The sequence below is a fragment of the Mastomys coucha genome, unplaced genomic scaffold, assembly GCF_008632895.1.
Source record: "Mastomys coucha isolate ucsf_1 unplaced genomic scaffold, UCSF_Mcou_1 pScaffold15, whole genome shotgun sequence".
Taxonomy (NCBI): domain Eukaryota; kingdom Metazoa; phylum Chordata; class Mammalia; order Rodentia; family Muridae; genus Mastomys; species Mastomys coucha.
In genome coordinates, this window is record NW_022196897.1 from 45,238,460 (window position 1) to 45,259,733 (window position 21,274).

A 21,274-nucleotide genomic window follows, 5' to 3' on the forward strand; every position below is an offset into this window, starting at 1 on the left:
AGGGATCTTTCCCCTGTTTGCGTTCATCAGTAGTTGCTGGTGACAGTTACTGCAGTGCATGCCAACCTCTGAGAGAGAGAGGCACTGTGCGAGAAACCCCTGAGAGGCACCTTTGACCTCAGTATGGCCTTGCCCATTACTATTAAGCTTTTAAGAAAGATTACAGCAATAAATTTGCAACAAAATTTACATCGTAATTACTACTATAGGAGTGCTGACATCCTAACAATGTCTATGAAATTTGCCTCTAAAAACAGGAAGTTATGTACTCCAAACAGAAAGAGCCAAGATGTTGCTAGATATTCTCAGATAACACACCCACCCAATTTAAACAAAAACTAACCCGCCATTTTAAAAGAAGACTGTTTAGCATACTAGAAGTTAGTTTAGGGTTCCAACAGTTAGATGTAACTTTCTAAATAAAGTGTCTGTGACAGTTTGGGCAACCCTGACCGGTCGAGAGATTCCTGAGCATTTTGGTTAAATACGGCCCTGTCGGGTGCTACATGCTCAGGAGCTGGAAGTCCAAAGATCTCATTCCCACAACCAGGCAGTGAGAAATCTTCATGACTTAGAAAAGTCAATGTACTCTAAAGCTCACTTACAACCTACCACACATTAAACCCACCTTCAGACTCCCTGCCGCCCATTCCTAAGCATCCTCTCACAACAAGGGTTTTGTCCTACACTGGACTATAATTTAAAACTGTGACTGTTACATGAAATAAATAATTCTTGAAGAAGAAAGTGATCTTAGAGACCATTTGGGATCTGTACAGAGTGACTACAAGTAAGGATATGCCCAGGAGAATCCAGTTCTATGCAAGGAAAGAAGCATGGCCTTGTTAGGGCACTGCATTATACTAGTTCATCCAGATAAGCTGTGGAGCTGCCTACTGGTGCCCTAAGATCACTGCTGGGAAACCTGACCAGGAAATAACTCAGCTCTTTCGGAAAGTGGCTCCTTAGCTGTGTAACAAGATGTCTGGTTTTCAAAATTCTTGGATATAGTGTTAAAGTATTTGTCCTTAAGAACTTGGAAAGAAGGACTGGAGAGATGGCTCAGCAGTTAGCATGGGCTGCTCTTCCACAGGACCCAGGTTCAATTCCTAGCATCCACATGGTGGCTCACAATAAATTGTAACTCCAGTTCCAGAGGATCCAGTGTCCTCTTCTGGCCTCACTGGGCACTAGGCACAGACATGCATACAGAAAACTACCCAAACACTTGAAATAATAATAATAATAATAATAATAATAATAATAATAATAATAATAATAATAGAACTCGTGAAGAACTTTCTATCTCAGCTCAGCTCTCCTTCACTGTCTCAACAAATCACAACTAGGAAACATAATTATAATGAAAATGTGCAAAACTGCTAAAGATCTCTTTTTCCATCTAATAAATAATAAATATTAAAATTACTAATATTTCCATTCTTAATATTAACAGTAATATTATTATAATATATTATATATAGCATATAACGCATAAAATAATATGTAATATACTTATGTTTTGATATTAATATTAATATTAATAATGAGTATAAAATATCATGTTTCTATTAGATAAAAGTAAGGGTTTTATTTAATTTTCCATGAAATAGTAAATGTGTAAACTTCACACATAATTCAGTTTAAACACTATTACTTTTTGATGAAAATGTAACTGTGCCTGCATCAAAGTTATTCATCTTATTAAAATTATTAAAGTTCCAATTTGAAACCTGACAGGGTTGACTTTCCTCACATCTGTCTGCACTTCCTCTTTTTGTACAGTAAAATGAAGCAAAGATTTGTAGGAAATGGAAAGCCACAGAGGTGATCCACCAACTTCATCCCTCCCTCTCTACTCCAGCATATGTACAATATTTTGAGAGTACTGGCTTTAAATACCAGATAGGTGATGATCTGTTTTGCTCCGGGACACTAAAACAACTAACAATTGTTATCTGTCCTTCCTGAGGCATGGTCAAACTAACAATGATAGCAAACCCCACTAACAATCTCTTAACTCATTCTCACACTGTCTAGGACATGTGCTGAGATCTGGACACCTACAGGTGTCCAGATCTGTGACGTAGCCTATTAATCCAGCTGATAAACAAGAGCCATTCAAAATTCTAACAACGTCCCACTGACCAGCACACCCGAATGCTCCTCGACACTCCAAAATGCTCTAGATCTTTCCATGACCCATGGTGACTAAAGACCGGACAACTAGACTAGTAGATTTTCCTAGGACTGGTTCCAGCGGCAGAAGGCTGGTTCCTGACCAATACAAGTTATCTAATAATTCAAATATCAGCCTTGCTGCGTCGTCATGACTCCATACCAATCATTTACTGCCTCAGTTTACTGTTTAGTTATGTGCATTTGCATGTGGGAAAGAAAAGAGGATTTTCTTAATAAAGAAGATAGAATTGTAAGTGTTTTCCTGAGACACTGATGATGATGCCCCCTGGTAAGCCGCCCAACATTGTTGCTTGCAGGCCCTGGCGAGCCGGACCTTACCTTTGTTGTCAGCTGCGATGAAACCGAGGATGTTCTCATGTCTCAGCATCACCGTCTGATAAATTTCTGCCTCACGGAACCAAGATCTCTCATCTCTGGAGGAGAATATTTTCACGGCCACATCTTCTCCACACCATCTTCCGTGCCACACTTCCCCAAACCGACCTTTTCCTATGATTTCTTGAAGTACAATTGTCCTTGCGATTGTTCTTTGAACCAAGAGAGGCAGACCTAGCCAAAGAAAGGGCAGACTGATTATTCAAACAAAAGTCACAATGGGGGCAGCTGTTACATGGAAAGCAAATGCTTAAGCACTTTAGCAAGTGTGTTGAATTTGAAAAAATAAGCATCATTATAACAAACTGTAATGCCAAGGCAGGATCTATAAAATGTCCTAAATTATTAATTTCTCTTCTCTCATTCACAAATAAAACTTTTTAAACACAGCCTGCTGTTGCAGGTATCTGATTTCTAAGAACTGTGGCAAATCCTACTAAATTTCTCACAAAGCCAGCCTGACTCAAGGGAAACCATGCATGGCTAACACTTGAAATACATGGCTCCTGGTACTGCTGCAAAGGGAAAAACATTCTTCCTGATGTTTTTATTTTTCAAAACAAAATTAAAATGTGCATGTAAGAAATCAAACTCAATGACAGAGAGATAAGAATGCTGCACTTGCTGGGCAATGGTTGGGCACACCTTTAGTCCTAGCACTTGGGAGGCAGAGGCAGGTGGATTTCTGAGTTTGAGGCCAGCCTGGTCTACAGAGTGAGTTCCAGGACAACCAGGACTACACAGAGAAACCCTGTCTCAAAAAAAAAAAAAAGAATGCTACACTAAGAATATGTTTCTGATTAATAAATACAAAGAAATTTATACATTCTTTGTAAATGTATAATGCTCATCAATTTTTTGTTTGGGTGTTTTGAGATGAGACAGGGTCTTACTGTGACTTCTGGCTGACCTAGAAGTCACAAGGCAGAGCAAACTGGCTTCAACCTTCCAGAGAACTGCCTGCCTCTGCCTCTTAAGTGCCAGGACTAACAGTATTACACCATGCCTGGACTGATTGTAGTCTTCAAACAGTAACTCTACTTCTAAAATTCTATTCCATAGAATTAACACAAAGCTGTAGAGAATCTATGCAAAATTATAGAATACATTGCTACTTATACTAAAGAAAAAGGAGACCTTTGAAATGTGAAATATGGTGCAGATGTGCAAGCACAGATACATCATCTAGTCACTACAAGCAGATTATTCATCTTCTGTGAGCTTTAGCACTGTTCTCTAGGAAATGAGACAACATAAGAGTTAAGATGGAGATTGAGCAGCTAGCACTGTACCTGGCATAAGACATGATCAATAATGGCTGCCCTCTTAATATTACAGCAAGCTCAGAATGTATCAGATAAGGTCAACACTGAGAGGGATGCTAGTAAAAGTATTGCAATGACCCCGGAAGCTAATTGGCTACACTGTTAATTGGAAACAGGGTAGTGTAAACTTTATCTCTATGAGTTTGTAGCTTTTCAAACTATGGACAGAAAAGAAACTGAAGCACAGGATGGAATCATAATATTATAATATTCTCTCTTCTCATTTGCTGCATTTTCAATATAAGGTCCATGAGGTTTCATCATTCCTATAATTGTATTGCAGATAGGCTACAGCATAAGTGTAATGTAGAAAGTCACCTTGGTAATTGTCATTGTCCTCAGGTGGCTGGACAAAACATTGCCCTTGTGTCTCCTCCAGGCATTGTCCCTTGCTCCAAGAATGAGCCAGTGTTTACACAGATGTTCTCATCTCCAGTAGAACCACCCACGATGGTGAAGAAGCACAGACTATAAATTCACTGATATGAGCCTCAACAATTAGTCACCAAGCCCCACAGTCCAAAAGTTCTTTGAGGACCATCTGGTTCAGCCTCATCATGTATCGATGATAAAATTGGAGCCTGACACTAATCAGACCTAAAGAGAGTCTGCTGCATCCGGGGGCTGGCCCAGAATGCTTTGTCCCCCAGAGAAGACAGATCTGTGCTCCTCTCTGTGGGAAGGAAGACATCCAATGATAAATAGCCAGGGTTATCTTTGTAGGCTTTGCTCAATGTGTTTGGTACAACATGATACTAACAATTAAGCCAAATCTCAGAGTCACCCCTCTCCACATCATCACTGACAAAGAAAGAAAGCAACCAGTAAAGTTTGAACACTGCAGTTGATGCAACAGCCAATTGGTGGACAAAGAAGAATGTGTAAGGGGGTCAGTGGGGTGAGTAGGGTGAGGCAGGAGAACGAGAGCTGCCTCACCAGCTTCCAAAGCAAATCACAAAATGAATCTCAGTCAGTTTTGTGCTATGCACCTCCAGGCTGCATTTGATCAGAAATTTGTCTCTTGCTATGAGTTCATTTTAATCTTTTCACCAGGGATTATAGAAAGCTGATGTCTGGCTTGTGTCACCGTCTGTCAGAATGCTATACAGTAAAACACAGAAACAGGCTCCCCACTTCCTTAAAAGCCACCTGAGACAAAGCTCACTCAAGCAGAGTCCAGTCAAACATCATTTATTTTCACTTTGTAGGCTCTCCGTCTCTTTGAAATTTGTCCCTGACCTGGTCATGGATAAGCTTCATAATCAGGGTTTTTCAATATCTGACAAAGCAGCCTCAGATCCAAGGTTACCAACCAATTGAGAAAGGCAGAGAAGAAGCAGGTTGGTCTAGTCTCCTCCCCTCAGGAAAGCTATTGTGGCAGAAGCATTGCTGACGGTAAACCTGTTCTATGATGATCAAAAGCATAGGCTTTTAGCTAGAGGTCACTGCCCAACAATTATAGCTATACAATGTGCCTAACACTTGTTTAAATTTGTCTTTAAGGAAATTTATCCATGAGCAGAGCCTGGTGATGCCAATCTACAGATTGAAATTAAAGACACCTTGTCGCCACCCTGTGCCACATACACATATGGTAGATAGATAGATAGATAGATAGATAGATAGATAGATAGATAGATAGATAGATAGATAGATAGATAGATAGGAAGGTGGATGGATAGATAGGAAGGTGGATGGATGGATGGATGGATGGATGGATGGATGGATGGATGGATGGATGTGTGAGTGGGAGGGAGGGAAGATAGACAGATAGACAGACAGACGGACAGAGGGAGGGAGGAAGGGAGGGAGGAAGGAGGGAGGGAGGGATGGAGGGAGGGAGGAAGGGAGGGAGGGAAGGAATGTGGGGATGCAGTTCAGAGTAAGAACACTTGCCCAGCATGAGGCACTGGTTTAAATCTTTGCTGCAAACAAACAAAAAGAAATGACCTGGGCTTGGGCATGTTTTCTTCTTCCTTTCATAAAACGTCTCAGAATAACCTCAAAAGCTAACAAATTCATATCCATGCCTGAAACCCTTTGAAAAAACATTCAGAAACATGATTTTTTTTATTTTTATTGTTATGTGTATAATATATACAAATATATAAATACAATCCGATGACTGTATTTGGTGTGTCTGAACTTGGAGTCCCCATGAGATTTGGTGGCTTCGTGAGATTTTGCCCTTCCACACGAACATGTTTATTGGTGTTGTCTGTGTTCTGACCTTGTCTGGGCAGCCGAGAAGTTGAGGTCTCACAAGTGAAATTTCTCTGCGGATTCCAGGAGGCATACTCTCACAGAAGAATTCCTATTTCTCTGGCTCTTAGAGTCTTTCTACTCTATCTTCTGCAATGTTCCCTAAACCTCAGGTATAGGAGTTGTGTTGTACATGTACACTCTGGGACTGGGTACCCCATGATCAGTTTTTCTATGAAATTTGAACAACTGTGGCTCTCTGTAATGTTCTCCATCCACTGAAGAAAAAAATAACATTCCTACTAATCTACACTAATCTGGGTCTGTGCCACTTGTTGAAAATTTGTATTTTGTGTTCAGCTCATGACTCTTTGCTATAAAAAATATTAATTGCATTTATTTATTTGTGTGGCAGGGCACTATAAGGAGTATATGTTCAAAGAACAACTACTGAGAATCTGTTCTCTCCTTCTACCATGTGACTCCCTGGAAATGAACTCAAGTCTTCAGGCTTGGCGCAAGCACCACTAGCCAGAGAGCCCTCTTGACTGCTCATTACTCCTTTCTTAAAGGACACATCTACTCATCTGCTTTTTTGTATCATTTAACTTGGAGAAGAAATCCTTGGGGTCAGATTCAACACACTTAAAGAGTGGAAAAATAAACAAACACCATGACCAAAAACAACTTGCAGGCAGAAAGGGTAAATTTATTTGTCTTATACTTTTAGACTGTGGTCTGTCTGGAGGCAGGAACTGTGGAGAAACATTGCTTGCTGGATGACTCCCGGGACTATTTGTGTTTAGCTTTCTTGTACAGTCCAAGGACATCTGCCTTTGGATGGTACTACCTATAGTGAACTGTGCTCTCCTACAGCAATTAGCAATCAAGGCAATTTCCCATAGTAAGACCCACTGACCCAGGTAACTTTTCAACTGAGACATCTCCTTTAAGATGGCCCTTGGTTGTGTCAAGTTGACAATAAAAGCTAACCAGAACACCCCCTAACATCATCAAGTGATCTAAGTTGGTTTTGTGGAAATGAAGCAAAACATTGTTCAGTCCTTTGAATGTTATACAGAAATGTGTTTTCCTGGTAGTGGTGGCACTTTCTTTTAATCCCAGCACTCAGGAGGCAGGAAGATCTCTGAGTTCAAGACCACCCTTATCTATTGAGTTAGTCCCAGGAAAACTAGGGCTACATGGAGAAACTGAGTCTCAGAAAAACAAACAGAAAAGGAAAAAAAAAGAAATGTTTCTAGAAATCAAGCATAAATCAGTTTTTATGCCTGAATGTTGCCAGTACTCAAAAACTTGGAGTAGAATAGGTCTCAGTGTGTTATGTCTAAAGAAGCAGAGTTTGAGTTTTGAGGAATATTGCTTTTAAGATAAAAAGGTAAGCCTTCTATACGATGACATAGTGTGGATTCTAGATTCATATGCTTTGTAATTGCAGGACTTGGTTTTCTCTTTAAGACATCTCACTTGACAATATAGTGATGGCCTGGACCATTAGACCCTTCGGGTCAGTAAAATGGTGTTCCTTTCTGATGCATCCAGAGCACTTCCTGTTAAATATGGGTGCCTGAATGAATGTAATGTGGTTTCCCTCCTGATTCTATAAAAGTGTCTACCTGCCTGCTGCTCACACCCACCAGTGAGAGAGGTCCTCGAAGCTGTGTGTTTGTTTTGTCTTGTTTTGGTTTGGTTTGGTTTGGTTTGGTTTAGTTTGATTTAGTTTCCCTTCATTTTTTTCAAGGCAAGAATTTGCCATGGATCCCAGGCTGGTCTCTAACTCAGGAGTCTCTTACTATAGCCTCCCAAGTACTTATATTACAGACAGGTACCACTGTCCCTGGCTGGAATAAAGACACTGATGATCCTTCTAAAGCAAAGAGAGTTGTAACGGTGTATGAAGTGGGTTTTCTGTGTGTACTCTTGCTCATATTTCTGCAAATCTAAGGGCTAATAATCTCTAGAAATTCAGATAGGAAGAGAGGAACCCCTATAACTTCAGGGAAGTCCTACTCTGTTCTTATACTTACTGGTGTTTTGTCCTGTTAAGAAAGGCCCTTTTACTCCTTTTAGTCTGGACCTCAAAATTTCTTCATCAGAGGTCTGAATCCATTAAAGAAGAAGACATAACAGTGAATAACCTTGAGCCATAGAGCCAGCTGGGGATACCATGAGTTTCCTTCAGGCTCCCATTTCTGGGCTTCCAGAACATAACGTTGATTTAATTCCAGGGCAGTTCTCGTTAGCTTTGGAAAGCATATCCCCACAGGACACCTACAGATCCACAAGGCCTCCTGGGGTCACTAACAAATGTCCACAGGAAAACTGCTTTGTTAACTAATTTCCCCACACTTAAACCAAACACCCCAAACTGTCCTGTTTCCATTAAACAGCCCAAGAGTGTGTCAGTGAGGCTCTGGCAATAAAGGGAAGAGGTGGGGGATGAAAAAGAAAGCCACAACCAATAAACAAGGAACCAAATCCCACAGTGTAAAAAAATCAATTAACATGTCCCAAGTGTATTGAGACAGCAACAGGAATTGACTGAGAATTCTACAGCAGAGTATTAATGAAATAAAATTATGTTATAAATTAAAACAAAGAGATAATACAATGATATGTCAATGGCTTTCATGATGATATGTCAATTCATTTGTATAAGAATTGGTTATTCACTTCTTTAACTCTGAGTTCAAATATATGTAGAAAAGGCCATATGGAATCTGCATCAGAAAATAAATATCCCAGTTACTTTAAAACAAAACACACACACAAAAAAAATACTAAACCCAAAGAAAGAAGCGCAGTGGAGATCTAAGAAGATGTCAGGACAGTGCTCCTCTTCACCCAATACCTCCCTTTGTTAAAAGCAGTATTTAAAAATTTTTTTTCATATAATATATTTTGATCATGTTTTCTCCTCCTCCACCCCCTCCCCACTCAACTACATGTCCTTCCCCTCCTGTCCTACCCATCTCTATCTCTCTGTGTCTGTGATGTGTGTGCATGTGTGGTTTGTGTGTGCCTCTTTCTCTCTCTTACACACAAAAGAAAAGAGGAAGGTAAAATGGAATGTAGTACAGAGATAAAGAAGAAAGTAAGATAAAATTAAATTTGGGAGGGAGCAGGGTGATGGGGAATTCATGGAGGGACAACTAATCCCAAAGGCCTTTTGAAAAACTGTACAGAACCCTACTACTGTAATCCTCCAAGTGATTTCTATCCACGATTTTGTTTATTCTGTCCCTCACTGAGCACTTTACTTGATGAGTTCAGGTTGGACACTTTTATCACAACCATTGTTCATTTATTTTTAAACAAGAGTCTGTTTACTGAAAACATGCACGTACCAGAGCCTGAGCCAGAGGCAGTGGCATCATAGATCAGATCTTTGAGTGTTTTTCCAGCATTCACAAGGCAGTACTCTGCGAGCGGTTCCTCCACATTGTGTCTCTTGGTCTTCCTGTATGTGCACTGGCGGTCCTGGCAGGCCCATATCGTTAGCATGGCTGCTATGGACAGGAGGCAAACAGGCACGGTGATAACAACCGTCAGCTCTGTGGGGCCAAGTCTGGGGGCATTTGGTGATGCTGCAGTTTAAAAAAAAAAAGATGAAAGAAACCATAAATCAACTCATGAAAAATATTTTTGATATGTTCCTTTTTAAAAAAGAAAATATTTTTCTGCCTATATATTGTTAGAACTTGTTTACAGTGATTATTGGAGAGTTTTGTAGTAATTCTAAAACCAAAGATTATTTTATTTTTGAGACAGAGTCTCATGTAGCCCAGGTTAACCCAAAACTATGTAGACAAAGATGGCCTTAATCTTCCTGCTTCCACCTCACCAGCACTAGGATTATAGGCATGTGCACAGGGTATAATGATATATGCATATAAAAATTTTGCAATAAAACCCATTTATTACTTTATATGGAAGTTGAAAATAGTTTAAAAGTACTAACATTAAAAAATGTTTTGGAAATCCAAGTACTGTCACCAATATAATATTGGTGACTACAGTAGACTATACAGCTGCTAAAGTATGGATTAAAATTCATTGGCAAAGGCAGGCAACGCGCAAGCAAAGGTAAGAACAAAGTGTGAGCTGGCTGCTGCTCCAACAATGGCCGTGGGAGCCAGGGGTAAGGATATGGAAGCGATAGCTGGGAAAATTTGAAACATCCTCCAAAATACTTGATACTTTTATTTTTATCGTTTTCTCCTTGTTATTCAATAGTGCCTTCCTTAGAGCAAACCCATCCATCCATTCACTCATTTCACAAATAATCCTCGGGCTCTTGAAATATGGCGCTATTAGTCTGGAGCTGGAAATCAAGGAGTGAGGAAGCCAGCCAGGCCTTACTCTCTGAGCATGCGTACTCTTATAAACACAGACAGCTAAGCAGACGGCTGCGTAGTAGCAAGTAGAGAAGATGGATGAGTGTTCTGAGGATGAATCAGCAGGATGGACATCATGAGAGCAAAATGCCACTTTAGACTGAGTGGACCTAGAAAAGCCCTCTGAGGAAGTGTCCTGGAGACAATGACACAAAGAAGGAATGGCAGGCAGAAATGCTTGGTGCCAGCATGGTGAGCGGAGAGAGGGGAGCTAGTGCAAGGGACTCAATTATTTTCATTGCTACTTCATAACTACAATTTTGCTACTGCTATGAATCATAATGTATGTATCTATCGGTACTTTCTGATAGTCTTAGGCAGCCTTTGTGAAAGGGTCATTCGGCCCCCAAGGGATCACGACCCACAGGTATTATACACATAAGGGACTATCTGGTCAGTTTGGAAACATGTTCTGGAGGGCAGGAAATGGGGCGGGGGAGGAAATGGGATCAGGGAACTTAAGGGAAACCTTGTGCTGTGCGTTGCAGGCTAAGAGAAGTAATATGAGTTTCGTTTCGCACGGAAGCGGATGTGAGGTTTGGGGATATATTTGAAGTTTTATTCTGAGTGGCCACTGTGTCAACAGATACTGGAGCAGGAACAATGAAACTGGAGAAGCCCAGGTCAATAAGCCTGGTAGAAACTAATGGTCTCAGCTAACAACCCCACCAAAAAGTACTTTCAGGAAGCTGGGCACAGAGCAACACACCTACAATCTCAGAGGCAGTAGAATTGAAAACTCAAGCCCAGCCTTGACGGCATAATTTAATACTCTCAAATTTTGAAAAAATAAAACTTGTGGAGATTTTAAACGAATTTCTTCCCAGTCTGCACTCATTTCCTGGAAACATGCTACGCTTCAATTCCTGGCTAAAATGACTGAATGGTAGTCACGTGCTTGTTCATCTATTATCTGACTTTCTCTGAGGACCATGAGCTTTGTAACAAGAGGAAACTTGCCTGTGGTATTCCTAGCTGAATCCCCAGTGTTTGCAACACTGCCCAACTCACAGCAGGTCACCAGCAAAGAGTTAACTGTTGGGTTACTGAAAAATGGGCAAGTTTTATTCCTGATAAGTAAGAGATCTCTCCTTTAGAAATGTCGATGCGATCATTTGAAGCCAAATAACAGTAAGACACAATTAGAAAGGAAGATGGCATAGTGCAATGGTTCTCAGCCCCTTTGGGGATTGAATGACCCTTTCGCACAGGTAACCTAAGATCATCTGAAAGTACAGATATTTACATTACAATTCATCACCATATTCACAATTACAGTTACGACATAGAACAAAATAATTTTATGGCTGGGGCTCAGCACATCTGTATTAAAGGGTCTTGAACAGCATTGGGAATGTTGAGAACCACTGGTTCAGTGGGTCAAGCACTCACTTCACAAGTGTAAGGACCAGAGTTCAGATCTCCAGAACCCATGTAGAAACCAAGAGGGCATGGAGGCCTGTCTGTAATCCCAGCATCAAGAGACAGAGACAGGATCCTCGGAGTAGGCTGCCTAACTAAACTAGACAAATAGCCAAGGTCTGAATTCAGCTAGACACACTGGCTCAATGTATAAGGCAGATATCAATCAGAGAGGACACATGATATCAACCTCTGGCTTCATAAACACACACACAAGGAAAAAGGATATAATTTTATCCTTAGCCATTCTTTTAATGGAGCATTAATCTTGCACTTCAGATTTTCCTTTTAAATTTACAGAAGCAGTGATACATGAAAAGTTCAGAACTTTCTGTATTTAAGTTCACTTTCCCCCTTAAGTTGGTGTGTTGCCTGCCTCCTTTTGGCTAACTGAAGATTGTCTTCATCAATTCAATTTTATAGTCATCTCTTATCTCCAGTGATTCTGTTTTCTGCTGTTTTGGATTTGTTTTAAACTTTTATTTATGTTTATTTATATGTATGTCTGTTTGTTCCTGTTTGTCTGTATTTGTCCCATATGCAAGCAAGTACCTGTAGAGGCCAGAAAAGGATGTGGGAACTCCTGGAACTGGAGGTACAGACAGTTGTGAACTGAATGCAGGCAGGCCCTTTGCAAAAACATTACACACTCTTACCCACTGATGGAGCCCTCTCTCCATCCCATGATTTTTGTTTTTAAAATGCCTTGAGATGTGTTTGTCAAACTGTTATAACAGAATTGATAAGATTTGAATTCTCAAACATCCCAAACTTCTGGAGAAAGGTGAGTCCTGCTCGGTTGTGGGTTACCTCCTTTGCATCCTGAACCTTGGGATAACCCCACCCTCCACGTACAAGGCTCACTTCAGCCTGGCTAGGAAGGGCTCAGCCACAGCCCACTGATCGCACAGCACCTGCATACAGAGTTCAAATAAGTGACGGACAATAAGTTTCGTGAGTCATGCTACCCTTGTGCTGTCAAAAGTAGACAATAAGTACATTACTGATACCTGCATTTCGTTCAGGATATGGCAAAACTGTACATGAAACCTTTGAACAATTAGGTTTGAAAGCAAAGATATGAACTCCTTCCCCAGTTTGCTCCTAGGTTTTTCACCATGGTCCCAGCTGCCAGTCAGCTGTCAGTGGGTAAAGGGCTGTGAGGCTCAGTCCAAACCTTTGTGCTTCCACAGTACACGTGAACTGCCCACCACGTATCTGTGTGTCTCAGGACTCCTCTAGGGTGACTAGCTGCTGTGCAGGAGGATGGAGAGAGCTTAGCCTGGAGTATTCTTCAAGGGGTGCTAAAAAGTGTTCCTAACAACTAGGCTGCAGAAACCATTAACTGAGTCCTTGTGACTTTTGAAGCTTGCTATTGTAAAAAGAGCATAACTGTTATTCTACCATGATCATTCTATTTTCCTGTATGCTCACAGAGGATCGTAGGTGTTCAAAACAGCCACTGAGTGCATTCATCTTCTGAATTAAATACCTATTTCCACGTGATACTGTCTTTTACCCTTGGCTCTGTCATCAGAGGCATTCATATAGCTACATTTAATTTTGATATTTCCTATTAAGAGCCACCAATATAAATAAACATCAGCCTTTAAAAGCTATTGATTGTCTCCATTTTGGTAAAGCTCTATTAAGTCGTCACTATGGCAACTAATAGACAAAAGGTCAGTAAACGTGAAATCAGAGTCACCTGCCATGGCGCCAGCAACTGCTCTCAAAGATGTTTACTATAGATGGCCAAGGTTTCTCCCTTTGTGAACAGATCTACTGATATGAGTTAGTAAGGGACAAAAAAAAAAGATACTCAGCTAGAAACAGGCTAGCAACACCAACCAGAAAGGACTCCTTAAACACTGAGCAATTCTAAAAGCAAATGTTTGCAAACCCTTGCCTTAAACTAAATGTTCCCTGTAATCATAATGGGAAAGGGAAAAAAAAAGTGTATACTTACCACCAATGAGGTGGGATAGATGACAATGGTAGAAGATAGCTTTGATACACACACTACTTTTGGAACAATAATGAGTTCATAGGAGAACTTATTATTTGACAATCGCTAGTGAAGATGATTCTTTGGTACCTGTGGGGGTGCAATGACTATGAGGGCACAAGTGACAGCCCACAAGTGACATCCAGGGTACACTGCATCACTAAGTCAAAGCACTTACTTCCTAAGCCAATCAAATGAAAGAGAATGGAAATGCAAGTCACTAGCCCAAGTATGTGAAAAACCAGCTCTCTAGCATCTCTCCCGGGCTCTGAAATCCACTGAACTGGGAAAACAAATACAAGTCTCTTGTGGTATTTATGGGGAGTAATTTAAAATTCACACTCAAGTCCCTTATATAAAATGGAATAGGACTTTTACATAACCCACACACCACTCACTCCTCCACGCGCTTCAATTTGTCTCTAGATTACTTCTAAAAACTAATACAATGTAAATGCTATGTCATGGTCACATTGTATAAAGAATAATATTAAAGAAAAAGTCTGTAGAGAAGTGTTTAAACACATTTTCCCCCTAAACACTTTCAGTGTGCAGTTGACTGAGTCTGTGGAGGCAGAACTCATAGATATGGAGGGCTAGATGGATTAACAAGGTAGAGAAAAGGGAAAAAGGAAGGGCAAACAGAGAAGGGGAAAAAAGAGATCAGATCATGAAGAAGGGAGGAAGGAAGGAAGGAAGGAAGGAAGGAAGGAAGGAAGGAAGGAATTTCTCTTGTGAATTTGCATCTTTCCTTTAGCACCTTGTTGAGCTGGTGGTGAAAATCACCAGGACCTGTAGTAGAGAGACTGCAGCTCTGTCATCCTCTACCTGGACGGTTGTTCAGCTCCTTCCAACCACTTCCCATTTCTTGCTTTGGGAAGCAAACTCAACAAGTTGCAAAGAAACAAAGGAGACAACATGGACATGATTCTCATAGTTTCACAACCCTTGCTGACGTTGTATCTTTTATCAAAGGGACAAAAAGTTATTGGTGTTCGTGTATATGTGTGTATATATATATGCATATATATATACACACATATACACATATACACACATATGGCCCAGCTTACCAATTTTACATCCCCTTGGTATGTATTGAGACTGCTTGGTGGGTTGCTATAGGAGATTGGTTAGAACTAAGTAGAATTATGGCTAAGTGAGTGTGGTTAAACACATTTGATAAAGTATTTCAAAAAAATCCACATTGTTCTTGCCTTGAAAATCTTTGCCTACTTCTACATTCAATTTATTGCTTCTGGTTTGGGGGGAGTACATACAGAATGCCAAAGGGCTGAAAACTTTTCACCAATGCTTTTATGTTTTAAGGAAATAACAGCATTGGGTTGAAAAATATAACTGACCTAAGAGTATTTATAAATAAATAAATAAATAAATAAATAAATAAATAAAACCTTCACTCAAGGAAAGGTGAGATTCATAGACTGTTGGAAGAGGAAGAGAGAAATGCTCAACGTTTGAAAATGCTTCTTGCTATGCCAGAGAGCCAGCATTCATGATGGGGAGTGGCTACAGCTCACAAACCCATGACTCCAAATCCAGAGTTTCCAATGCCCTCTCCTGACGTCAACGGGTACCGACTTATATATGATATACAATCACACAAAAACTCACATAAGTATACAAAAACTTTTGATCATTAAAAACATAAAATATTGGAAGAAAACCCAAGTAGGCTTCAAAATTCATTTTCTCTCATTTCAGGGCAGCAAAGGGCAATAGTCTCTCATCTCTGCCATCAAGATATATGTCAGTGATGCATGTTTATAAGGACATTAGATGCCAGTTATTCAAAATATAATCTAGGCTAGCTTCCACCAAAAAGAGTCCTTTCAGTTAGAAAAATGAAAGTTTCCCTAGCTCACAGCAGACAGCCTTGCTTAGGAAAAGGTTCTTAACAAATTGATGACAAAAGGAAAAGCTACATGTCTTTGTCCCAAAGTCTTCACTGGGGTAAGCTCTAATGTGTTCCACAAAGCAGCTTGCTCACTTGGAAAAGATTAATAAGCACATTTTGACCTCGTTCAAGGTCCCATCATAGTCACTAAAACAGATTTGAGTGAGGCATAAAGGTATTTACATGCATAGAGCCTTGCATAGTATAGTATATTCAATTTAAAATTGGTTATAAATTTTATGTTCAATCTCCCATTGCATCCTGATGAAGAAACATTTCTAATTTAAATCAGTGTACTTGTTTCTGGAAGCTAGAAATGTTTCTTCTATTCAATTTCCAAAACACAAGTTTGATTTCTTGAAATGTTAGAGTTAATTGAACTTAGAAAAAAAATATAACACCTTTCACTTTCTGGGGTGAGGTAGGGGAATCCTGTCTAGCACAGCTGTCAGGTGTGCACCACGTCCTTCAGGAGAACTGTGAAGGGATTTGCTCCTGAGACTGTGGAGCAATCCCACAAGAAGCCAGGAGCATTTTTTCATGTACACCGCTACCTCATTCTGATTATAAGCAGTAAATTTGTGTCTCAAACAGAAAGCCAAAGTCAAAAGACAATAATGGATGCAACACATTTTCTAGTAATGTCTTCATTTTTCATAAATCATAGTATATTTTCAAATAATTGGTATTTAACAAAATTGATCCTTTGGGAAGTTTCCTTTTTTCAGATGAAAACCTTTCATTTCACTGAAAGTCTCATTTAGACGTGTCCCTTATAAGTGGGTGTCTCATACCTCACACAACTGATATAAATAAACGTGTCTTCTTTGTTCTTCTTTACACAATTAAGAACAGAACAGGAAATAAGCATTGGTCAAAAGTTAGCAAAGTACACACCTTTTAATGTTGTACCTTGTTTTTTTTATTTAAAATGACTATTTAAATTAGTGAAAAATAAGGTAGTTGTTTTAAAGTAGTATGTTGTAAGGTAGAAGGGGAAATGAGACATTACAATTCCATTGCCCTTATCCAGCACTGTATTTTGGTAGCAGAATAGAAATAAAGATTGTGTAGCTTGAAGGTTGTTGTTGGTGAATAGTCTATTTCCATATGAAGAGCTGTAATTAGTGTAAGCATGCACCAAATAGCAATTCCTCTCACAATTAACCCTATAAATTACTGACTCCTCTAGCCCAAGCTTCCTCACTTTGTGCTATATGAATTTTCATGGATTGCAGAGTGCTTTTGATATTCCTTGATAGCATAACTACTTCTCTGGGTGTTCTTGATATCATTACTGAGAGTCACCAGAAAACATTTCTGTTAGAAACTGAAACACAGGCTAACTACCAAAAAAAAAAAGTATGTTTGTTCACATAGGAAAATATTTTCTTATATATTAAGGAAAAAAAGTAAAATATGAAATTGTACTAATATAGGGGCTGGAGAGATAGCTCGGTGGTTAAGAGCACAGGCTGTTCTTCCAGAGGTCTTGAGTTCAATTCTCAGCAACCACATGGTGGCTCACAACCATCTGTAATGAGATCTGATGCCCTTTTCTGGCAATCAGCTGTGCAAATAAAATAGAGCACTCATATATATGAAAGAAGGAAAGAAAGAAAGAAAGAAAGAAAGAAAGAAAGAAAGAAAGAAAGAAAGAGAGGAAGAAAGAAAGGAAGAAAGAAAGAAAAGAAGAAAGGAAAGGAAGGAAGGAAGAAAGGGAGGAAGGAAGGAAGGAGAAAAGAAAGATATTATACTAATCTGTTGATTCAGGGAATTATGTGTGGCTTATAAACAGCATAAATTCTGTCTCATAGTTAGTTCTGGAGGCTAGGAAGTCCAAAGCCAAATTGCCATCAGATCTTGTGTTTACTGAAAACCTGTGTTCTGGTTCATGCAGGTACTTTCATCTGTTTTCAAATATCTCATATGTTTCAAAGGAACTACCTTCAACATCCTTTATAAGGATGATCCCAGTCCTGAAGACTCCACCCCCCCAACCTCAAGACTCCAACCCCCCAACCTCATTACTTCCTCAGAGGCCCCACATCGCAATACCATCACCTTCCAGATTAGACTCTTGAAACAAGCATAAAATGAGTTATGGGCTATTCCTCTGTGTCTGTGCTATGAAAAGTCTAGGTCAGAACCACCTGTCCTTGGAAGTTTGGCAGGATTTTCTGGTGGATCCTCTAGGGCAGTGAAACCTTCTCTAAAGGAGTGTGTTTAAATCACTGACTCAAGTTCTTTAATGCCACAATATTATGATCATTGGTAAACTAATTTTATACAAAATTATCTGCGTGTTACCAGGGTCTATCACTTAATATTAAGTAAAATAATATTAATCGATTGATTATAGTATGGTTTATTTGTTAAAATCTCCCTCTGAGATTGGAGACATTACTTCTATTTCCTTATGCTTAGTAACGCACTTATACACACAAGAAAAAGAGATTATGTTCCGGATTGTGCATAATTTGATTCTTTGATTCTTTTTCTTTGTGTTTGTGTGTGTGTGTGTGTTTGTGTGTGTGTGTGTGTGTGTGTGTGTGTGTGTATGTGTGAAGTGCAAGCCCACAGAGCTAGTGTTTGAACAGAGCATTTTTAAACTCTAGAAACTCTTCTGCATTAATGTTTATTCTGTCTGCTAAATTTGCTAATTTGCTTAGCAAAAGTAAATTATCATCTTTGCTTAATGTATATGTTATATCTTCTCTATGAGAATACTTTTAATGTTTCCATAAACAAGTCTGCCACTTTACTCTTCACTATTCAGGGGACAATGCCCACCTTCACTATGACTCTTCTGAGTTTAGTTTACTTTTTTTCCTCTGACAAGTGTAAACCTTTCCCTTTTTGTTGGTATCCAAGTTAGTTATACATTATGTCAGGGATTTCTTCTCACTTTTCCTGGTGATATTTCTTGAATTTCTGAGATTCATGGACTCATGTCCTCCCTCAGTTTTGATTTATTAGTTGTGTAGATAGTTCTTATTCCCAAAGATGTTTTGTTTTGGTTTGTTTTCTCTCTGCTCTTCTGTACCATTATGTAAGGCCTACCTAGTGCTAATCCTTCCTATATTTGTCTTTTTGTCACTCTGTCAACTCTCTTCATTTTTTCCATCATTTATTGTCTACAAAGTACACAGAAATCAATTTCATTTGGCCCAAATCTCAGATTTATAGTATCTCTTCAGTTCTTAAGTCCATTTCTTCAGTTTTTAATTTCAATTGTTGTATTTTTTATTAATGTTTTCTTCTGCTACTGTTCACATCTACTAGATCACTATTTTATGGTTTTTCATTCTCTATACATATTTTCAAATTTGCCTTTTGTTTCCTTAAACTAAGGAGAGCACCGAGTCTCTAATCATCCTGCTAATTCCCTGTGCATGTGTTCTTCTATGAAGAACTGGTTTCTATGCTTTTAAGACTTACTTAAATTTTAATGCAGATGAGTACTTGCCTGCAAGTATATATTGTACACCTACATATCTGGTACCCATGAGGGCCTGAAGAGGGAATAAGATCACACAGAACTGGAGTTATAGACAGTTATGAGCCACCATAAGGATGCTAAGAACTGAATCCCAGTTCCCTATAGAAATAGGTCTCTTAATTGGTGAGCCATCTCTCCAGATCCTGGTTCTTCTTTTTGCTTTCTTACATTCCCCTGTATTGGTTATTCTGCACTATGTACTGATCGTGTGCTTCTCTGTCTCCTGCAGGCCTGATGTTGAAGTGCCTTCATCCTGAGCATATGTATGCTTCCTGCCAGGAGGCAGTTGGCATGGTTGAAGTTTTCTGAAACATAAGAAAGGTTTTTTTTTTCTTATCTGGAGGGTCCTGTATTACTCCAGCATACTAACAAGATCCTTAAGTCTGCAAGATAGCCAGTCCTTGCTTACAGTCTGTCAGGAATGTTAGTATTTCTGTTTTCTGCTCTATGTAGGACTAAACTAAAGGTCTTACACAGGGTAAGAAGGAGATGAGATTATATGATTGGTTTAAACTTATATCAAAGAAAGAAACTTGATATTTCATTTGCATATCGTCAGCTTCTATTAGATTGCCCTAATTTGGCAAATTATGCTTCTTGGCATTTATTGCTCTTGAAACTTGAACACCCTAATAACAAAATGCATTTGCTTCATTAATAATGAGAGATCCATGTGAGACAGAAAATAGCAGATACAAGATCAGAAAGTTTAGTAAGAATGTCCTCACTGGTCAAGGTGCTCACAGGACAGCCACATCATTCAGTTCCCTTACTTAAAAACCGCAGACTCTATTACATCCCAATTTCTTATTATCTTTGTCAATGAACCTCTTTTTATCACTTAAGATGTTATTATCTAATTTTCTGATGACTCTTAGTTGAAAATATCTCGAGTAATCTAATGGGTAGAAAATTATATATGGCCACATTAATGCGTATCTCTTTAGCTATCAGGGAGGTCAAGCACCATTTCAGGACTTGATTGCTTTGGAATTTCTCGGCCTCTACTGTAGATTTTCTAGTTGTATTGCCTGCTCTTTCCTGGGTTTTTCATTTAGAATCCTTCTCTCTTCCTCTAGTCACTCACACAAGCTCACATGCACACACACACACACACACATTTTCTAAATATGTCTATGTCACTTTTTTGTCAGTCATATATACTACAAATAGTTCTACCAGATATTTAATTTATCTTTTAGTTTTATTTATGTTCTTTTCTCATTCATTTTATTTTAGTTTTCATGTACTCAATTATATTTGTCTTTTCCTTTTATAGATCTAAGTTTCCTGTCTTATTTAGGAGCCGTTTCCATACTATAAAGTCATAACTCTTTTCTTCTAAATTTGCCTCTGACATTTAAATTGTTCTGTATGTCACAATTAGATATTTAATCAAGCTGTAATTTATTTTTGCATATGATGTGACACTTGATACAACCCTGTTTTCTTCCAGATGGATAGATATTTATGCCAGTATCCTTTAAAAAATAAGCCATTCTTGAGTTTCCATTTTTGCCAAACTCCACTTTAGATGGCCACAGGCACCCTTCCTGGTACTGTATACATTGAAATGCTAAAAAATAGAAACGATTTTCTTCTGTTTCATGGTTGGGACAGGATGGGGGGTGGGAGGGTGATGAATTGCTCAGCAGCCAAAATTACAGTGAAAATACAGACTGTGCTTAAGTATGGCAGGATCTGCCAGTGTACCCTGGAATTGTTTACCTTGTCATGGTGGCCAAGTGCTTAGTGTACAAAGACAGGAGATAAAACATGGTCCTGAAATAACGAAAAGTCAGACCAGAGATACCTAGGTGAAACAAGCAGCTACATGTGAAAACAAAGGAAACAAAAATATTCAACAGAGGGAGACAGAGTATAGTCTTCTATCTCAACCATTGC

At 39.2% G+C, this 21,274-nt stretch overlaps 1 protein-coding gene across 2 annotated transcripts in view; it reads right to left on the reverse strand.

Annotated features, from left to right (window-relative positions):
* Nucleotides 1–21,274, reverse strand: part of Acvr1c (activin A receptor type 1C) — a 76,247-nt gene that overhangs the window by 10,407 nt on the left and 44,566 nt on the right. Inside the window, exons 3-4 of one of the 2 annotated variants that reach the window (XM_031370307.1) lie at nt 9,470–9,709; nt 2,521–2,751 (exon numbers count right to left, since the gene is read on the reverse strand). In XM_031370307.1, the coding sequence (XP_031226167.1) occupies nt 2,521–2,751; nt 9,470–9,709 (471 nt within the window). The remainder of the gene's footprint in view (nt 1–2,520; nt 2,752–9,469; nt 9,710–21,274) is intronic. The other variant, XM_031370308.1, reaches the window with a different exon arrangement.